Source organism: Daphnia pulicaria, chromosome 1, assembly GCF_021234035.1.
Source record: "Daphnia pulicaria isolate SC F1-1A chromosome 1, SC_F0-13Bv2, whole genome shotgun sequence".
NCBI lineage: Eukaryota > Metazoa > Arthropoda > Branchiopoda > Diplostraca > Daphniidae > Daphnia > Daphnia pulicaria.
In genome coordinates this window covers 13,925,346-13,942,209 of record NC_060913.1, presented here as the reverse complement: position 1 = coordinate 13,942,209, position 16,864 = coordinate 13,925,346, and the positions used below count along the sequence as shown (strand labels likewise).

The window sequence follows — 16,864 nt, the reverse complement described above, 5'->3', positions numbered from 1 at the left end:
AGAAAAAAAAGTTCCCGTTTTCTTCTTAGAGTGCAACTTTAGTCTCTTTTGGAATTTATAACTACTGCTACAATATTATTTACTACTAAAAAAAAAAAAACTTTCACGAATAAATACCTCGGTGGTTTGGGTTGTGTATGTTGTTGACTCTGTTGTTTTCTTTATAGTTCTCCTGGCCAAGAAAAAGGGTTGAAAAGGGATAACAAGCCGCAACTATGTTCATGACAGGCGATCATCATGTTTCTGATCTCTTGTCAAGTTCCCCCCTTTTTTTGTCTGGGAGGGAAGTATACAAGTAACAACAACAACACTGGAAAAAAAAAAAACAGGAAAGAGGCTTTAGCTATACTCTGTGTGATTTGTCAATCATCCGTACCTTTTTTTTCCATCTCGAATCGTGACAGTTTGGACATAAAAGAAGAAAAGGATCATTCCACCCTACCTTGTAAATATACGTATAAAAAAAATAAGTTTTATTTTTCTTCTTCAGATTAAACCCCCTGAAGAATGGAGAGAAAAAAAAAATTGGATATTATTTATCCGAGAAATTAGCCGCTCCATCAGCACGCGCCACCGCTCAGCTCTTCTTTTCATTTTTTTCTTTCTCCATTGTGTGATGTAATGTTTTTTTTTTTGCCCCTCTCCCCTATTCAGGACCCCTACATCCAACGTACTTATCAACTAAAGAAGAGAAAAAAATTGGACTCGTGTTCCATTGAAAAAAAGTTTTTTTTTCAGATTTTATTTTTTTTTTGTATTTGTAGAGTGTAGTTTTTTTTCTCCTTCTTCATTTTTTTTTCTTCCCTTTTTTTATAGTGTCAAGGAGGGGTGGAGGTAAAGTTATATAATGGATAGAGAGAGGGGGAGATAGAAATTCAGATACAGAAAAAAAAAGAGCTTCTGGTCTTGATATTCTCGTGATCCGACTAATCAATCTGTGGGGTGGATACAACACACATTTACACAGTAGGAGGGAAAATAAAATTGTGTGAGGTAGTGTCAGGGTTATTATAGAATTTGGTCGGTCAGGAAAAAAAAGGGATGATGTAACAAAAGAGCAAAGAAATAAAAAAAAGTGGTGGGGGGGAATGAATAAAAAAAAATGTGAAGGAAGAAAAAAAATATTTTGGTCGTCATCCAAAGTACTACACGCACACACACACACACACACACGATACACACACACAAACAAACTTTTTTTTTATTCGTTTGAAAACAAAAAACACACCCTGTAGGAACCGTTGTTTTCGCCTTTTTTTTGTTGAATTTTTTTGAATTTTTATTTAGTAGTTAATTATTGAATCGAAATAGTGTGGGGGTAAGGTTAAAACCAACAAACAAACAAACAAGACGAAAAGAAATTTTTTGTTTTTTTGAATTTCAATGAATTTGTAAAAAAAAAAGGTCCATGTGACTTGTAATTACACGATAATAATAAAGAGACAGACGTATACGTACTAATTTTGATTCGGTTAGTGAAAGATGCGTGAAAATTTTTTGGGGGAGGGAAGATAGTTACTTTTTGTGGGTGGTTAGTCGAGACAGGAAAAAAGTCACACAATATGAAATATAAGGTGATGATTATAGAAGTCTTAGTCATAGTAAAGAGGAAAATTATTTTTAAGGTTTTATAGTTAAGAGACTGTACAAATCAAAACACAGGCAGGCAGCAGCAGGCACAATTCAACGTCAACTCGATTTTTGTTTTGGACGCAGACGAGAAAAAAAAAATTAATTTGGAGAACAGAAAAAAAAATGTCAGGGAGGAAATAGAGAAAAGATTTGTAGGAACAATGTGTCTGACCCTGTTTTGTTTTAATTCGTGAAAAAATTCTGGGGTAAATCATTTTAAAAAATTGTTAGTCCCTGGACATTACTGACTTTTTTATTTTGTTGCTGAAATCTACTTCGCCCACCCAAAAAAAAAAATATTTTGCCTGAATTTGTCGTTTTTTTTTCCTTTTGCCACAATTTTTTCATACACCTTTCCCAACGTTATTACAACAACAACATCATCACCGGATTTTCATCCAAATGACGGCTATGACGGTTTTGTTTTGTTTTGGTTCCAAAGGGCCGGCCATACCACATCTCTTTAGAGTCTCATCTCCATCTCTTCCATCCATTTCAGAATAAAAAATAATTGAAAAAAAAAATAATAAGGAAATCCCATCGTTCAAAATTACAAAATGAAATAGACGACACTTACTCAAACACAGAGAGACAATCAACGAAACAAAATTCAAAACCAACTGAATACCCGTAATCGAAATGAATCAAAACCAAACAAAATTGAATGCAAAAGTTTACGTAATAATTGGGCAAAATTGAAAAAGAAAAAAATTAAATTACACACCAAAATATTCGAAAAACTAAAGAAAAAAGAATGTGGGTAATATAACTATGATGCAATCGACACACACACAAAAATGTTTGAATTAAAAGAGGAAAAACCCTGAGGTGCACGTTGATCATTATCTCATGACACGACGTAATAAAAGGAGAAAAATAATCACACTACCTAATTGAAATTCGTCTAAATCTTACAATCAAATTTAATATACGAAAATGAAGAGAGAAAAAGTAATTTAAAAAAAGGAAAAGAGAAACACGTTATTATCAATTCTTATCATTAATTTTCTTTCACATTAGGAATTATTAGGAACTTGGGTGTGTGGCTTTCTTGGTTTGCCGGATCAATTATCGTTGATTGAGTCCAGCGCCCCAGAAACAAAGAGGAACTGTCGTTTTTTCGTTGATAGGAAGACGTACATATTTATATGAATTCAATATAATTTGAATTATTTTCAAAAATTGTTTGAAAAGAAAGAAAGAAATTTAAATTTTCCCGCGCTCGAATTTTGATTTCAAAACCAACTTCTCCGACGTAATTAGTCCGAAACTTAGTAATTTGTCACATATTGAAATCATTTAGAAATATTATGGAGGTGAGGGGGTGTTGGTCCAGACTCGACACACACACGACATACAAACAAAATGGCCGCCGACCATCGTGTAACACACAATGCACATCACAAAAAGTCCAGTGTGGGGGTGGCGGTGTAGGGAGAAATGCAAGAAGACCAAGAAGAAGAAGCCATCCACTTTCTGCCCAGCATTGCCTAGTCATTCGCCATGTTTTCCTCTCTCTTTGTGTGCCCTTTTGTGTTTGCTTGTTTGTAGTGTTCCAAAATGAATAAAAATGCGCAACTGGAACACACAAGAAAAAACTCAAAGGCGAACGCTCGCGTCTTATTCTTTTTCGATCGTTTCCTATCAAACTGTCGCCATTGTTGACCGAATCGGAACCACCCGTTGCGCATTTCTCTCTCCATGTCTGTTGTTGCTGTTGTTGTTGTTGCGGAACTCCATTTCTTTTCTTTCCAAAAATCTTTTGTTGTGTCACTGGGAGGATTTTTTCAAAACTTTGTTGTTCAAAAATGCTACCGATGTTCCGGCTGGGAGGATTTTTCTTTTCTTTTTTTAAGGAGCGTGAAAATAATTTAAAAAAATGTCAAGGATGGCGAAAATTAATAGGTAAAACGAAGAGGGGGTAGTAGTAGTAGCATTAGTTTGTATGTGAGTGTGTGTGATTCTGGCCGTTGCTCTCTCTTCCGTTTCTCTCTGGAACACCCAACCCACACCAGACATAATTATATAATAGATGCTATGTATATATATAAGGCTGATGTGTGTTTGGTGTGTGTTTTAGGGAGGTGGAGGGGATGTAAGGGGTGGGGCGGGAATGAAAAATAAAAAAAAATACCGGCACGACATTCATTTTGACATGAATGACAACAAGCCATAAATTAAAAAAGGAGTTTACGGGGGTTGATTGGAGGGGTTAGGAGCGATTCAGCGAGAGGGGGGAAAATTTCAAATCTGGACCTTACAAATAGTCCAGGGCGTTTCTAAAAATTTTGAAAAAAAAGGTTAAATCGGATTTTCGATGGGCGGAATCGGCGCGCGGATTCCGCACATTTCTCTTCTTTTTACTTTTTACCCGTTTACGATTCTTCGAAGAAAAATTCAAAAAATTCAAATGAAGAGGAGGAAAAAATCGTAAAGAGAATTTGACACAACAGACAAGTGACACACATATTATAAACACGATAATTCATGATAATATAAAGTTAAAAAAGATAATCTTTTGTTTTTTGTTTGAAAAGAGAAAAACCCTGTCGTTGGTGTAAATGTTGTTTACTCAAAAGTTTGATATAAAGCGAATGTTGTTCCGTTGGTTTGGTTGTGGTTTCTTTTTTTGTTTTGTTTTTCTTTTGGTTTAAAAACACGAAATTTCTATTTTGTTTCTTTTTTACTTGGCCACCTGAGTGTTGCGGGCGTGGACGAGATCGAGGGCGTTGCGGCGCTGCTTCTTGCGCTGGTGCTGGATGAGATCGGCCGTGTCCGACATGTCGTCCTCTTCGTCGTCCATGTCGTGGTGGTGGTTGTGAGGTTCGCCCAGGAGCCCGTCGACCACGTCGTCTTCGTCCTCCTCTTCCACGTCGTCGTCGCGATCCGAATTCAAATCGATGGAAACCGATCCGGCGGCGCTCCATCCGCCCGTCGATCCGACGCTGAACGTCGAGGCGTGGCGCATTCGCGACGACGTCGACAAATCCTCCGGTTCCGTCTGCTCGGGACCTTGCGGAGTGGTCGGCCCGACTCCGCCGTTGCTCTTTGCGCCGACATTCTCAGACGGCCGGATGACCCGTCTCGTCTCCCGCGGTTTCCGTCCTCGGTTGCCCGTCTGCTGCTGTTGCTGCTGCTGACTCATGGCTTTCAACTGTTGTTGTTGTTTCATCAACGGCATGACCAAATCTTCTTCCTCCTCCAAATCTTCGTCGTCCTCATCCGGTGGACTGGCGTAGCAACTGGACGGAGTTGGTGGCGGCTCGCTCTCCAGATCGTCATCGACCAGATGGTGGAGATCTTTGGTCAGCCCAATCATTTTGGTGCTGGTCCGGCTGGCAGCCACCAGTCCAATGGGCCTAGTGGCGTGGCTGCCGCCCGATCCGGCCGGATCTTTTGGGCACTTGTGATGCATGAGGTGGTGCCTCCTGCGGAATTTGCCGGAGCAGATTTGGCACTGGAACGGCTTCTCGCCCTTGTGGATGAGATTGTGGGCCTTGAGCTGGTTCGAGTCGGAGAACCTGGACGTGCAGAGCTCGCAGGCGTAGGGCCGCTCGCCCGTGTGCACCCGCAAGTGGCGCCTCAAGTTGGCCACCTGGACAAACTGGCGGTCGCAGTGCGTGCAGTTGTACGGCTTCTCGCCCGTGTGCAAGCGCATGTGCGTCTTGAGGTGGTGGTCGCGCGTGAATCTCTTGCCGCACTGCTTGCACTCGAACGGCTTCTCGCCCGTGTGGGTCCGCTCGTGATTCTGCAGGACGTGCTTGTAGCCGAACGTCCGGTGGCAGATGGAGCAGCTAAACACCTTGTCCCGCTGCTGCTGCTGCTGCTGCGACGACGACGTCAGCGACACGTTGTCCACCACAGACGAAACACTGCGGCTGTCCGTCTGCTGGCCCGACTGCAACTGGCTCGTGTTGTTCACCGTCTGTCCGCCAGAGCCAGAGACCGGGTTGATTCCCGACTTGATTGAGCTGCGGCTGCTGCTGCTGCTCCCACCGCTCGAACCGTTTACCGAAGGAGGAGAACTGCTGGCAACGGGACTCACCATCGAAGGATCGGCATCCGGCGTGATGATCAAATCGCTGGGCTTGATGCCCACGCTGCCGATGATGGTGTTGGCCAGGTGGTGGTGGTGGTGATTGAGGTGGTGGTTGAGGTGGTGGTGGTTGTCCTCGCCACCGCCCAGCAGCAAATGGTGATCCTGCAGACCCTGATTGCGGATCGTGTTGCTGTTTTTGGCGTTGCGACGGGCCACGGCCGCCTTGACCGGTTTGTTGTTGGTCTTGTTGTTGGCCGTTTTCGAGTTGTTCTTGGTCAGCTGGTGGACAACCGACGGCAGGACGTGATCGGTGTGATGCGAGACGATCAATCCGCCCGTGTAGCAGCCGTTCGTCACCAGCGGGAGCTGCGTCGCGTTGTTGTGGTTGTTGGTTCCGTTGTTCCGGTTGTTGTTGCTCTTCTTCCGCACCGGATTGGACGACGAATCAGGCGAAAGCTGCTGTTGCTGCTGCTGCTGATGAAGAAGATGATGTTGTTGTTGTTGCTGCTGCTGCTGCTGTTGCTGGATGATGGAACCGAGTCCGTCGACTCCGAGCGCCGCCGCCGCCGCCGCACTTTGCGCCAATTTCGACCAATTGAGCAACGCGCTCTGATGCTGATGCGACATGGACGGAAAGTTGAACGGCAGCGTCACGCCGGGCAGGAGTCCACCCAGGGCGGCCGCAGCTGCCCGTTGCTGATTGTGGTGGTGATGGAGCGGTACTCCGCCAACTCCGGCCGATGCAACGGCTTGCAGGCTGGCCATCAAACTCGGCAAGTGGTGCGAATGCGGACCGAGTTGTCCGACCATTCCACCCGGATACGATTGAGCCAAACTGGCGGCCCGGAAGAGACCGGCGGCTGCCAGAGCAGCTTGCTGCTGTTGATGCTGTTGCTGCTGCTGCTGTTGCTGCTGGTGATGGTGGTGGTGAGAAAAGAGCGGCATAGTCAAATTGCCGCCGACGGGCGATGGAGCCGATAAAGCGCTGCCGGATCGGCCACCGCCGACTGGTCCGTCGTTGCTGCTGTTGTTGGGCGAAGGCGTTCCAGGATTGGACTGCTGGCCACCGCCTACGCTCGAACTGTTGTTGGGATCGCCGTTACACTGCGTTTCCAGCATATTCTCGACGCTTCCCGCTTCCGTCTTGATGACGACGCCACCACTGCGCCCGGAAGCCGCTGATCCACCAACTGCAATCGGAAAATTTCCTCGTTTTCATTACACGTTTCAATTACACAACTTATCGGGGTGGGGGGAAAGCCAATAAGGAAAAAAACATTTGACCTTCGACTTTTGAAAATGTCACTTTTTCCCACCAAAAGAAAATAAAATTACGGCGAGTTCCGCTTAGGCCTAGAGGCGCCATAGTGCGAAACGCGCATTAGGCTTGTACACATTTCACGTTACTGACATGTCGTGAAAACTATGCCGGGGCTAATCTTTAAAGAGTTTTAACTGAATCCTGTTTGATGACATTTTTCGATTCTTTTTTTCCCTTTTTTCGACGTGATCGTAATCCAATTTCGCTGGGCCCCTTTGACTCCGCCCACCCTTGTCTAGACTGGATATGAATTTAAGGGCATCATTTGGACGGGGGAGAAAAAAAAAAATTGAAAAATAGGCCCGTCGCTTCGGTGAGAGAAAAAAAATAACAAAACAAAACAAAACCCCAATTGAAATCGATCGAAAAAAAAAGGTTTCAGGGGGATGACAAAAAGGAAACACTCGAATGAAGGAAACGAGAGCTCTCTGGCGTAAAAAAATGTGTCATATTATTAGATTGGGAACACGTCATCGACACGATAGCGAGATAATGAAATTTTCTTCCCCAAACGGATGAATGATTTCACATACGAGCGAAAAAGAAAAGGAAGATTGATGGGTAATTATTAAAACAAGCGCGTGGGAGGATCAATTTATTTTTTCAAAAGAAAAACAAAAATAAAAGGAAAATTTCATTTTCAAACTTACCGGGACATGAAGTTCTCGAGTTGACGGGTAGAACGGGATTGGTGCCGGCTAAACACGACAAAGCCATGACGATGATGCGGCTGGTCTAATGAAGCGACGACAACACACCCACCAAAAGCGGCTGCGCCTAATCATTAGAAGATGCGACAACGTCACTAAAATGTTTCAACAGTTTCACTGTTTCTTTTTTTTTTAATGTTTCAACTCACTCGTCAAATCACGTTCAAGAAAAAAAAACGGTCTTTGACAAAAGGGGAGGAAAATAAAAACTACATTTAATTAGTTCCTCCCAATTTTTTTTTTTCGGCTCTCGTATAGTTCAATTGGGTCGCGTGCCGCGGTTAAATAGGGGAGACACGTGTTGGCTTTTTTTATTCTTCGATAATAAAAGAAGAAAAAAAAATTGGAATTGGGGAAAAAAATAGTGGAATCGACACTATCCCACACGCACTCGAGTTAAATAAGAACGTTCGGCAGGACGACCAATAGTCATCTGGAAGTGATATCGTTTCGTTTTTTTTTAATTCAATTTTTCTTCTTCTTCGGCTGTGTATATAAATCGTGTGATTCTTCTTTGCTCAGTGTATGGCGCAATAGAGGCAACAAGCATACAACTTACAAAGATACACACGCACACATACACACTCTCACATACACAAAACACACAACGTTATACACACTCCGCCACCTTGTATAATGTGTCTAGCGAGGGCGAACGCGGAGCACACACGTCCTATCGTCGAGCCGGCACTTCTCTGACTGACTGACACACGAAAAAAAATCGAACCTCTGCTCCGCTCCGCATAGGCCCTCCCCTCCTCCTCTCTCTCCCCCCTTAGACCCACGGTGGAAAAAGGGGCGAAAAAGGGAAAAAAAAAAAGTTCCATAGGCATAGGCTACATAGTACAAGGCACACCCTTAGTGTGTGTACTAACCCCCCTTTTTCCTCCCTATCCGTGTAACCAACCTAACCCTAGAGGGATGTGGGGGGCTTTAACCCCCCCCCCTACTCCCACCTCCTCCTGCAGGGGAAAAAAGAAGGACATGATAGGTGGTATCCTGCAGCATCGTGAGACCGAAAGAAAAAGAAAAATTGGGTAATAAAACCCAAAATTATCAAAAGATATTTGGGTGTGGTCATTTTTGATTCGGAGAAGAAAAAATATTTGATAAGAAACAAACAAAGTGGCAGGACTCATTTCAAGGTGGTCGATTAAAATTTGTCTTGCCAAGTGTGTCATAACTTTCATTCATTCGCCGCCATACTTTTGACAGGTAAAAATGTCCGTATCGAAGTCGAAATGGTAGCAACTCACAAAGTGTAGTCGTTCTTACCTGTCGTCTCCCTATTTTTATAATAAAAGGATAACCCAAAAGGGGGTAACCATAACGACCCAATCATCCAATTTCAAACCTCGTCTTCGTCAATCTTTTTTAAAGAAAAATAATAATAATAAAAAACCCTCAACCCCTACACACAGAATGGGTGGGTGCCGGAGAAGTGGGAAATGGTTCACAGTTAATTCCCTCCTCCTCCTTCTATCTCTCTTTACGCTGCACGTACAAGAAGAAGAATAAATTGGTGTTACCAGCGTGCAGATAAGAGAGTCGATGGTTATATAACGTACCCAAATAGAAAAGAAAAAAAAAAGAAGAATAGCTGGATTGGTTGGAGAGAGAGCGAAAGTGAGCGAGGGGGTGTACCGCGTGATGCGCTCAAGAGGAGCAACTGCTGTTGCTGCTGCTGCTGGTGGGGGAGTACAGGAGCGAAGAAGAAGGGAGAGGCACGTGCCCTATTTTGATTCCCAAGTTGACGGAAAGGATCAAAGAAATACTACGACGACTGCTGCTGCTTCCACACTGGATCCGTTAGACTATATACATCTCTCTACGTGGATATATAAAAAGTAAAGCGGCACTACACATCGGATCGATACCACCCTCCCCCACATCCAGCCCCACACAAATATATTACAACGAGAGAGAGAGAGAGAGAAAAAAAAGAGGCGCTCTTATTTTTTTCCTCCCTCTCTCTTCATTTGTAACGGGAGCAACAGCTCCTGTTAGGCCTCGCCGAGTCCTCTAGCGGCCGAAAGGATTTCATCACGCCAAAAAGAAAAAAAGTTGGATCCCGCGCGATCGTGAGCGGAATCAACGATGCCCACCTATCCAAGGGGGCCAGTGAAGCCATTGGATGGTCAAAAATAAAAAAGAGATGCCCCAAGCTGAAGGTGTTACACTTTTACATCTTCATCCACTTGTGAAACGCGAGGAAAATGCGATTATCAAGTTTTTTTCTTTTTCTCTCTCTATTTTTTTTACGTCTGGAAATGTCGCAAAGTGTGGCATCCCCCCAACACTCCTTCCTCATGTGTTCAGTCAACCAATCAGCGTTTGCCAATCGATCGAGTCCTGCCTTGGTTGCCATTGGATGCGATACACCAGACGTGGACACTGTGTGTGTGTGAGGTACAGCAAAGAGCAGAACCCTGTTCCTGCCCTTCTCTTTTCACCCCCTCTCTCCACACACAAGTTGGCAATGTGGAGCTTTTTGGCGCAGCTGCTGGCCGATTCCTTTTTTTTTCTCCCCTTGGAGAGCCAAACAAAAACCCCCGAAAAATCCTCTCCACAGCCGAAAAAACCTTTGACCTTTCGCTACATCCACCCGATCCCTGGATGGATATAACCCCTCGAGAGAGAAAGAGAAAGAGAGAGGAGTGTCCAGTAGACGTCACGGGAGCCCGAAAAAATAAAGAAGCCGTATATTAGACCTCTAAAACAATTATCATGGTAATAGAGAGAAAGGGACTCGATGATTCGCTGTGCTGAACCAGAAACAACGAAAGAAGCGATCCCCCCTGAAACAAAAATATTTAAGATGACCGAATAACATCTCTCTAGCTCTCTTTTTACTGGTCTCTGAATGATCCATTAGGCACTGTGCCCACAGCACGCAAGGCCTAGCAGAAAACGACATTCGAATCTTTGATGTCTCTGGCAGATATCAAAAACTGGAAAAGAAGAAGAAGAAGAAGGAAACCAAAAATGCATATCAAGATGGGAGCAGAAGCGCGTCCCTTTTTCTCTCCACGACTACGGAAAAATGAAGCCGCTAGAGGTCGAGGAACCCGAACCCGAGGAATTCATCTACCTGTTCTGTCCTGGTTGCTGCTGCTGCTGTTGGGAGATTTTCGGAAAAAAAAAAGCGATGCAATAATTATAAAAAAGAAGAGGGAGAAAAGGTTGGCGGAGTTGGTAATCTAACGGAGAGCAGGTAACAGCAACTGGGGGCCCTGCGTGGATTTCGCCAACGGGGTCTCCTCCTTTCTCTCTTCTACACCGACTCTCTTCCATGCAGGAATAATCTATCCGCAGGGGCCGAAAAACTCTTACAAGACCTTCGATGAGCATCAAGCGAAAAAAAGAAAAAAAAAAAGGAACTTTTGGGTCTCGAATCGCTGAATATTATAGACGGTCATTTTCTATTCAAACCACCCCCCGAGCCGTAGTAGTGCCTCCTCCCACTCTTTTCTGGGGCTCACTGGCACGTAATATAGAATCCCCGAGATGTGTGTAATGTACTACATCATCTATGCGTATGGATGTGTAAGAGTTCCGTACACACACACACACACACAAGAGTATGGAAGAACAGACTAATTGTATTGGGGGGGTCATAGAATGTAGCCCCGAGCTGGCAAGGCTCTGCAATCGCTCACATCCATCATCGTCAAGAGAAAAAGAAAAGAAAAAAAAAACCCTCACTCGGCGTAGATATACTTTTGATGCTCCTGTTTGGCCGGCGATGCTACTACACCATTAGGTTACACAACGTCATCCTATGAGAGAGAGAGAGAGAGAGAGAGAAAAAGAGAAGTAGCCTGGCGCGCAAGTCAATTGATATAATGACCGAAACTTATAGATCAGCCAGCCGCAACTCGGCTCTACTACACGGTCCAAGAAATCTTTCAACTCGAGAAAGCAATTGCGTATACAAATTTATGTATTTCCTTTTTATTTCTTCGGAAAATGTCTTTTTTTGACTAGAGAAAACCGCTGCGGAGAATCCATGCGGAAGACGCCCACGATTGAGAGAGGAAGTTGGAGCCGAGCCCTTCCGTCGAAAATATTTAAAAGAAAACCCAAAAGAAAAAAAGATGAAGGAGGAGGAGGAAGGAAACGTGCCGGAACTTCCGGATGTCGTTCAGAGATCTTCTGCTCAACATATTCTTTCCACTAGTAGGAGGAGAAACGCTGAAAGATGCGTTAGGCTAGGTCCTTCTCGATTGGATATGACATGTAGGCCTAGTTATGTAAGTATGACGCGTCTGTCAACTCAAAATAAAAGAAAACCACGCAACTTATATCTTAGTTTGATGTCTATCTAGTTCGATTGAAATGTTAGGTCTTTTGAAAGCGCATGCGCCGCTATTGCCGGACCAGAGGGAAACCCCTTTGGACACGCGCCAACCACACCCACCAAAACCCCTGACAGATCACAAGAGCCAATAACACCACCCATCTATACAACCCGACCCTGCCGACAAAAAGTCCCCCTATTTTCACTCCTTTTTTTTTTTTGGTTGTGTGTGTGGTCAAACCCCCATGTGCCCTCTCAAAGGGCCAACCCTTTTTTTTTTTGGGTGGCTGTCAACTGCCAGCCTTAAACATCTCCCTTACAAAAAGGGGTGTCGAGAGAACGATTATCGCTACGACGCATGCTCTGGCGTGTTGATTGGCTTATCAGACAATCAATGAAGGGGGGGGGGGGATTTAGTCGAGAGGATTTTCTAGAAAAAAACCAATGGGCGTCGTGAATGTAACAGCAGACGAGAATGAGAAAGAAAATGATGTAAAAAGAAAATGACAAACAAGTTGAACAAAACGAAAAAAAATCGATGATGGATGGATGGAGTAGTAGTAGCGCCCATCATTGAATTTGTTTGTTCAGTTGCAATAAAGACCGGCGGTTGCGTTTGAGTGTAAAATAGGAAAGAAGATGGAAGACGGTTTTTGAAGAAAAAGAAAGAAGCAAGTCTTTTGTGTTCCATCAATCATTAGGCCTTAGGGATATATATAGGAGATCGGTCAGTGACCAAATGATAAGCATTTCTTTTCGGTGGCTGACGGACCAAGAAGCTGATGCGGATTTTCATTGGAATCGACAACAAGGTGGAATGAAATGAACCAAATAAATAAGAAATAAAAAAATAAAAAAAAAAACCTCAGTCACCGGACTGAAATTGTGTTTTCCACAAAAGTCTTTTCAGAAAATGGAATGACCGTTGTTCCTGTTTTTCTGCGCTGGTGACGCAAAAATTGGAAGTAGATGAAGAGAAAAAAAAAAGTTTGTTGCCAAAATCCGAAAAAATAAAAAAAGAAGAGCGTGGGAAATTGAAAGATGAAGAAAACCAGAAAAAGAGTCTCTCATCTTGATGGCAGACGCTGTCTCTTACGTTGTGGCCCCAGCCAGAAGAAAGTAGAGGGTCGAAAAAAAGAATAGAATCTTATAAGGGCGGAATTCCGGCGACACACACACACGTTGACTGACCGTTCGCGACAACTTGCAACCAGAAGAGAAGAAAAAAGGTCCCCCCTGCTTCTTCTTCTGTCATCTCTTGTTTGCCAAAAATGTCTCGCAGACAGACGAGAACCCAATTGGGTGAGCCTCTCTCTTTCCCCCTACTGGTTTTTCGTTCCGCACGTCTTTTCGCCATCGCCTTTATATATATATGTTATATATCCAGCGAAGAAGAAGAAGAAGAACAAGACCTTTTTTTTGTTCTTTTTGCCAACTGTTGCCAACTTTGATTTATTGGCCTTAAAACGTTTTCTCTTTACTTTTTGGGGGGACAGATTTGGGGCCTGTTACCGGAGAAATTCGATCTTGACCGTGATTTTTCAAGAGAAAAACAGCCGGGGTCTCTCTTGTAGGACCACCAACGATATAACTTCAGTCGCCTAAAAAGTAAACCGAGTGAGTTAAATAGAATCAGTTTAGAGTTAAGCCCAGCAGTAGCAGTCGAATAAAAACTATTCCGAGGAATGAAAAAAAAATGCTGAGAATCATTGGGTTACACGATCAATCATTTGTGACGGCGATGATGGCGCTGGGCTAATGGTTCCGATTCGAATCGTCAAACGCTCCCCTCTCTCTCTACGCGTCGTGATGCCGAATTCAAAAACTGCGCGCATTTTTATAGCGCGTCGTATATACAATTTCCCCTCCATATAATAATATATGTAACGACGACTGGGGAGGAGAGAATTTTAAAAATGAAAAGCTAAAAACTACGACAAAAGGGCTGGTTGGGGAGAGAGAGAGAGAGAAAAAGCCCAAAGTGTTTTCCAATGTGTGTAACTGCATCCCAAACTTTTCATGGCTCCTCCTTCTCTGTCCAAATTTTTCCAAGGTAGGAAAAAGTGAAAAGAGGTTGACACACAAAAGGGACCGGCCCGGCCAAAAAGGGGATAGCTAAGAAACACACACACACATAGACAAACAAGAGGAGAAGAAGAAGAAGAGTTTCCACAACTGCACTGGCAATTCAGTCCCGTTTTTGTCTGTGGGAAAAAGAAAAAAAAAGAAAGATTTGGAACAGGCGAGGCGGCCATTCTGAGTCCTACTTTTATTTATTGCCAAGCGCTGCTGCTGCTATATACATTGCAGTGTGCTGCTCATCCCCTATTGGCAAAAGGCTTATCCCTAATAGATATAACCCCCTTCCAACATGTACGTGAATTGTAAAAGAGAAGGAGGAACCCGCAGGAGCCGACAAAACCCGATCACAATCTCTCAGATTCCCAATAAAAATTCGATCTCCTTTTTTCCGTTTCTCCCCCCTTTTTTCCCATGCATATAAATATTTCAGCATTCGATATAGTTAAGTAAACTTGATTATTTAATTCCACTCACAGAGAAAAAAAAGAAAAAAATTTTGGGAATCCAATAGAATTACGTAGGGGTTTCTTATTGCATCCGAATTTCTCTGATTGTGTCGAAAGAAGAAAAAATTGGACATTGTCATCTTTTGTCGGATTGCCAAGTTGGCCGACGCCTCCCTGGCCAACACCGTTGTGGCGGATCGACAGCTGCTGCCGCTTAAGACTTCTTAAACATTTGTACGGATATGAACTTTCAAGTGTGCTTCCTTTTTTTCTTCTTTCCACTCCGGAAGAGGGAAATAATAGCAGGACGAAAGAAATCACGCAATATTTTTGCGGACATACACACAAGAACTCATCTTTTCCTTCAATAGTTTGAATCATCCCACTCGTGTTGCCTTTTCATCCCCATTTCCTGTGCTGCCAACAAAAGGAATCCCAGCAGTCAAAGACAAACAAGAAGAGGATCCAGGCCCCAAGTTTGGACCAAGCTCTGCCCACGTGCGATGAGTCTGGACTGACTTATTGTCGCACAATTGGCACATGACGAGTATCGAGTTTATTTATTCGTTTCCCACTCTTAGATATGGGATGCACTCGTGGGGGCTATATCTATATATACCAGACAATAAGCGAATCAATAATAAACGAATTCTTTCTTCGTACAACTGCTGCTGAAGCTCTTGATATTTTTTTTATTTCAAAAAGGGGGGGGGGACACAACAACTCGACTCGTTCGCTCTCGTTGACGCATCAGAGATCACCGGACTCGACTTGTGATTTCCCCTCTGCACGCCAACTGCATGTCAATAATAGAAACTAGATTTTTCTTCCTATCCACTCAATAATTCAAACGTCTGCCGTATCTATATATTTATTAGAGAGAGAGAGAGAGAGAGAGAGAGATATGAAATGCAAGAGGAGGGGGTGATGGCAGTAGGATAGTCTAACCGAATCAAAATCCGGTGTAACATCTCTTTTGATAGATACAGATAGATATATATATACCCGAGCATATCAAAGGAGAAAGAAAGAAAGAAAAAAAGTAGTCGGAGAAGATGATGTGTCGAAATGTGCGGAACCGATCGCATTCTGACTCGATTGAATTGTTGTCCCTTCCAAGCCAACTGTTTGGTGTGTGTGTGATAAGGCGCGCTCTATTTAGACCATGAAAACTGATGGAATGTGTTGGCCATCGAAATCCGTTGAACCGTTTGCCGGAAATAATCCGCAAGCGAGACAGCAGCAGCAGCAGCAGCTAAAAGGAACTCGCTGCTTTCTGTCTGGATCGAATTCGATTTTGGACTCGCACAACAACACAACAACGGAACTCTATAGCTTCGACTGGAAAATATTATTTTGAAGGGGGGAGAGAGGCCCACAACGGTGGTGCATAGAGAAGATGATTGACCATTTGAACGACCGTACCGAAACTGGTTTTTGGCAATAAGTTTCTCGTTGCACAGAAATTCAAGAGGGAATAAATACAAAAAGAGAGATGAAGTTTACATTTTTTTTTTGGTCATGATCCTCCGCCATCTGCTTAAGAAATATACCAATAGCGCAATAGAAAGATATTTTAGGTGTAACGACGAATATGGCGTTTATTTGGGCAACGCAATGGCCGAGTCTGGGCTTTTTTCGATGTTTATCGATCAACCCAAAACTCTGTCGGGAGAGGGGGGGGGGCTCGAGGTCTTCAGGGCATTGAATAGGCTTCGTTACGTGAGCAACTACTATTTCTTCTTTTTCTCTCTCTCTCTCCCCTTCTACTTCCCAATTGAATTTGGCGCCGCCACAACCCATCACGCACCGAAAGCATTTCTGCCATCGCCACTACGATAAAAACACTATATACCATCATTCAAAATAAAAAGATATTCATTCAGATTTCGGGTTGCCAAGACAACCCAAACCGAGAAAGAAAATGATCAACGAAAAGGAAACGAAGGAGGAAATGGATTTTTTTCTTTTAAAGGCTATTCGAACGTCCAGACAACAGGTGGGTGTGCGAGTTGGATGGTGGTGGACCCGTCCCGTCAAAGAGTTGCGGTGGGTGTGTTCTCGTGAAAAAGGGGGAGGAACCAAGTGGAACCAATAGGAATCTAGTCAATACCCCTTTTTCCCTATACGACCAACACAAAAAAGGGGTTTCCCAACTTTTTTTTTTCACTTTCTGTTTTTTCTTCTTTCCCCTATAGAACATGGAAGGCCCATACTCGAGCAGATGCGCCCATAGAGCAACCCAACCCCCCTCGATAACCCTCCCAACCCCACCCTGTAAAAAATGTTACTGTTAATGTATTTTTTCTTCTTCCTATTTTTGGGAGGCGGAAA

General features: G+C 43.6%; 1 protein-coding gene across 5 annotated transcripts in view; it reads right to left on the bottom strand.

The window, feature by feature from the left end:
* Positions 1–1,918: 1,918 nt before the first annotated feature.
* LOC124332732 (protein sister of odd and bowel-like) overlaps positions 1,919–16,864 on the bottom strand; it is a 33,909-nt gene continuing 18,963 nt past the window's right edge. For all 5 annotated transcript variants that reach the window (XM_046788908.1, XM_046788909.1, XM_046788912.1 and 2 more), the window contains 2 exons: positions 7,643–7,769; positions 1,919–6,861 (listed from right to left, as the gene is read on the bottom strand). In XM_046788908.1, the coding sequence (XP_046644864.1) occupies positions 4,316–6,861; positions 7,643–7,709 (2,613 nt within the window). In that variant the 5' untranslated portion in view covers positions 7,710–7,769 and the 3' untranslated portion in view covers positions 1,919–4,315. The remainder of the gene's footprint in view (positions 6,862–7,642; positions 7,770–16,864) is intronic.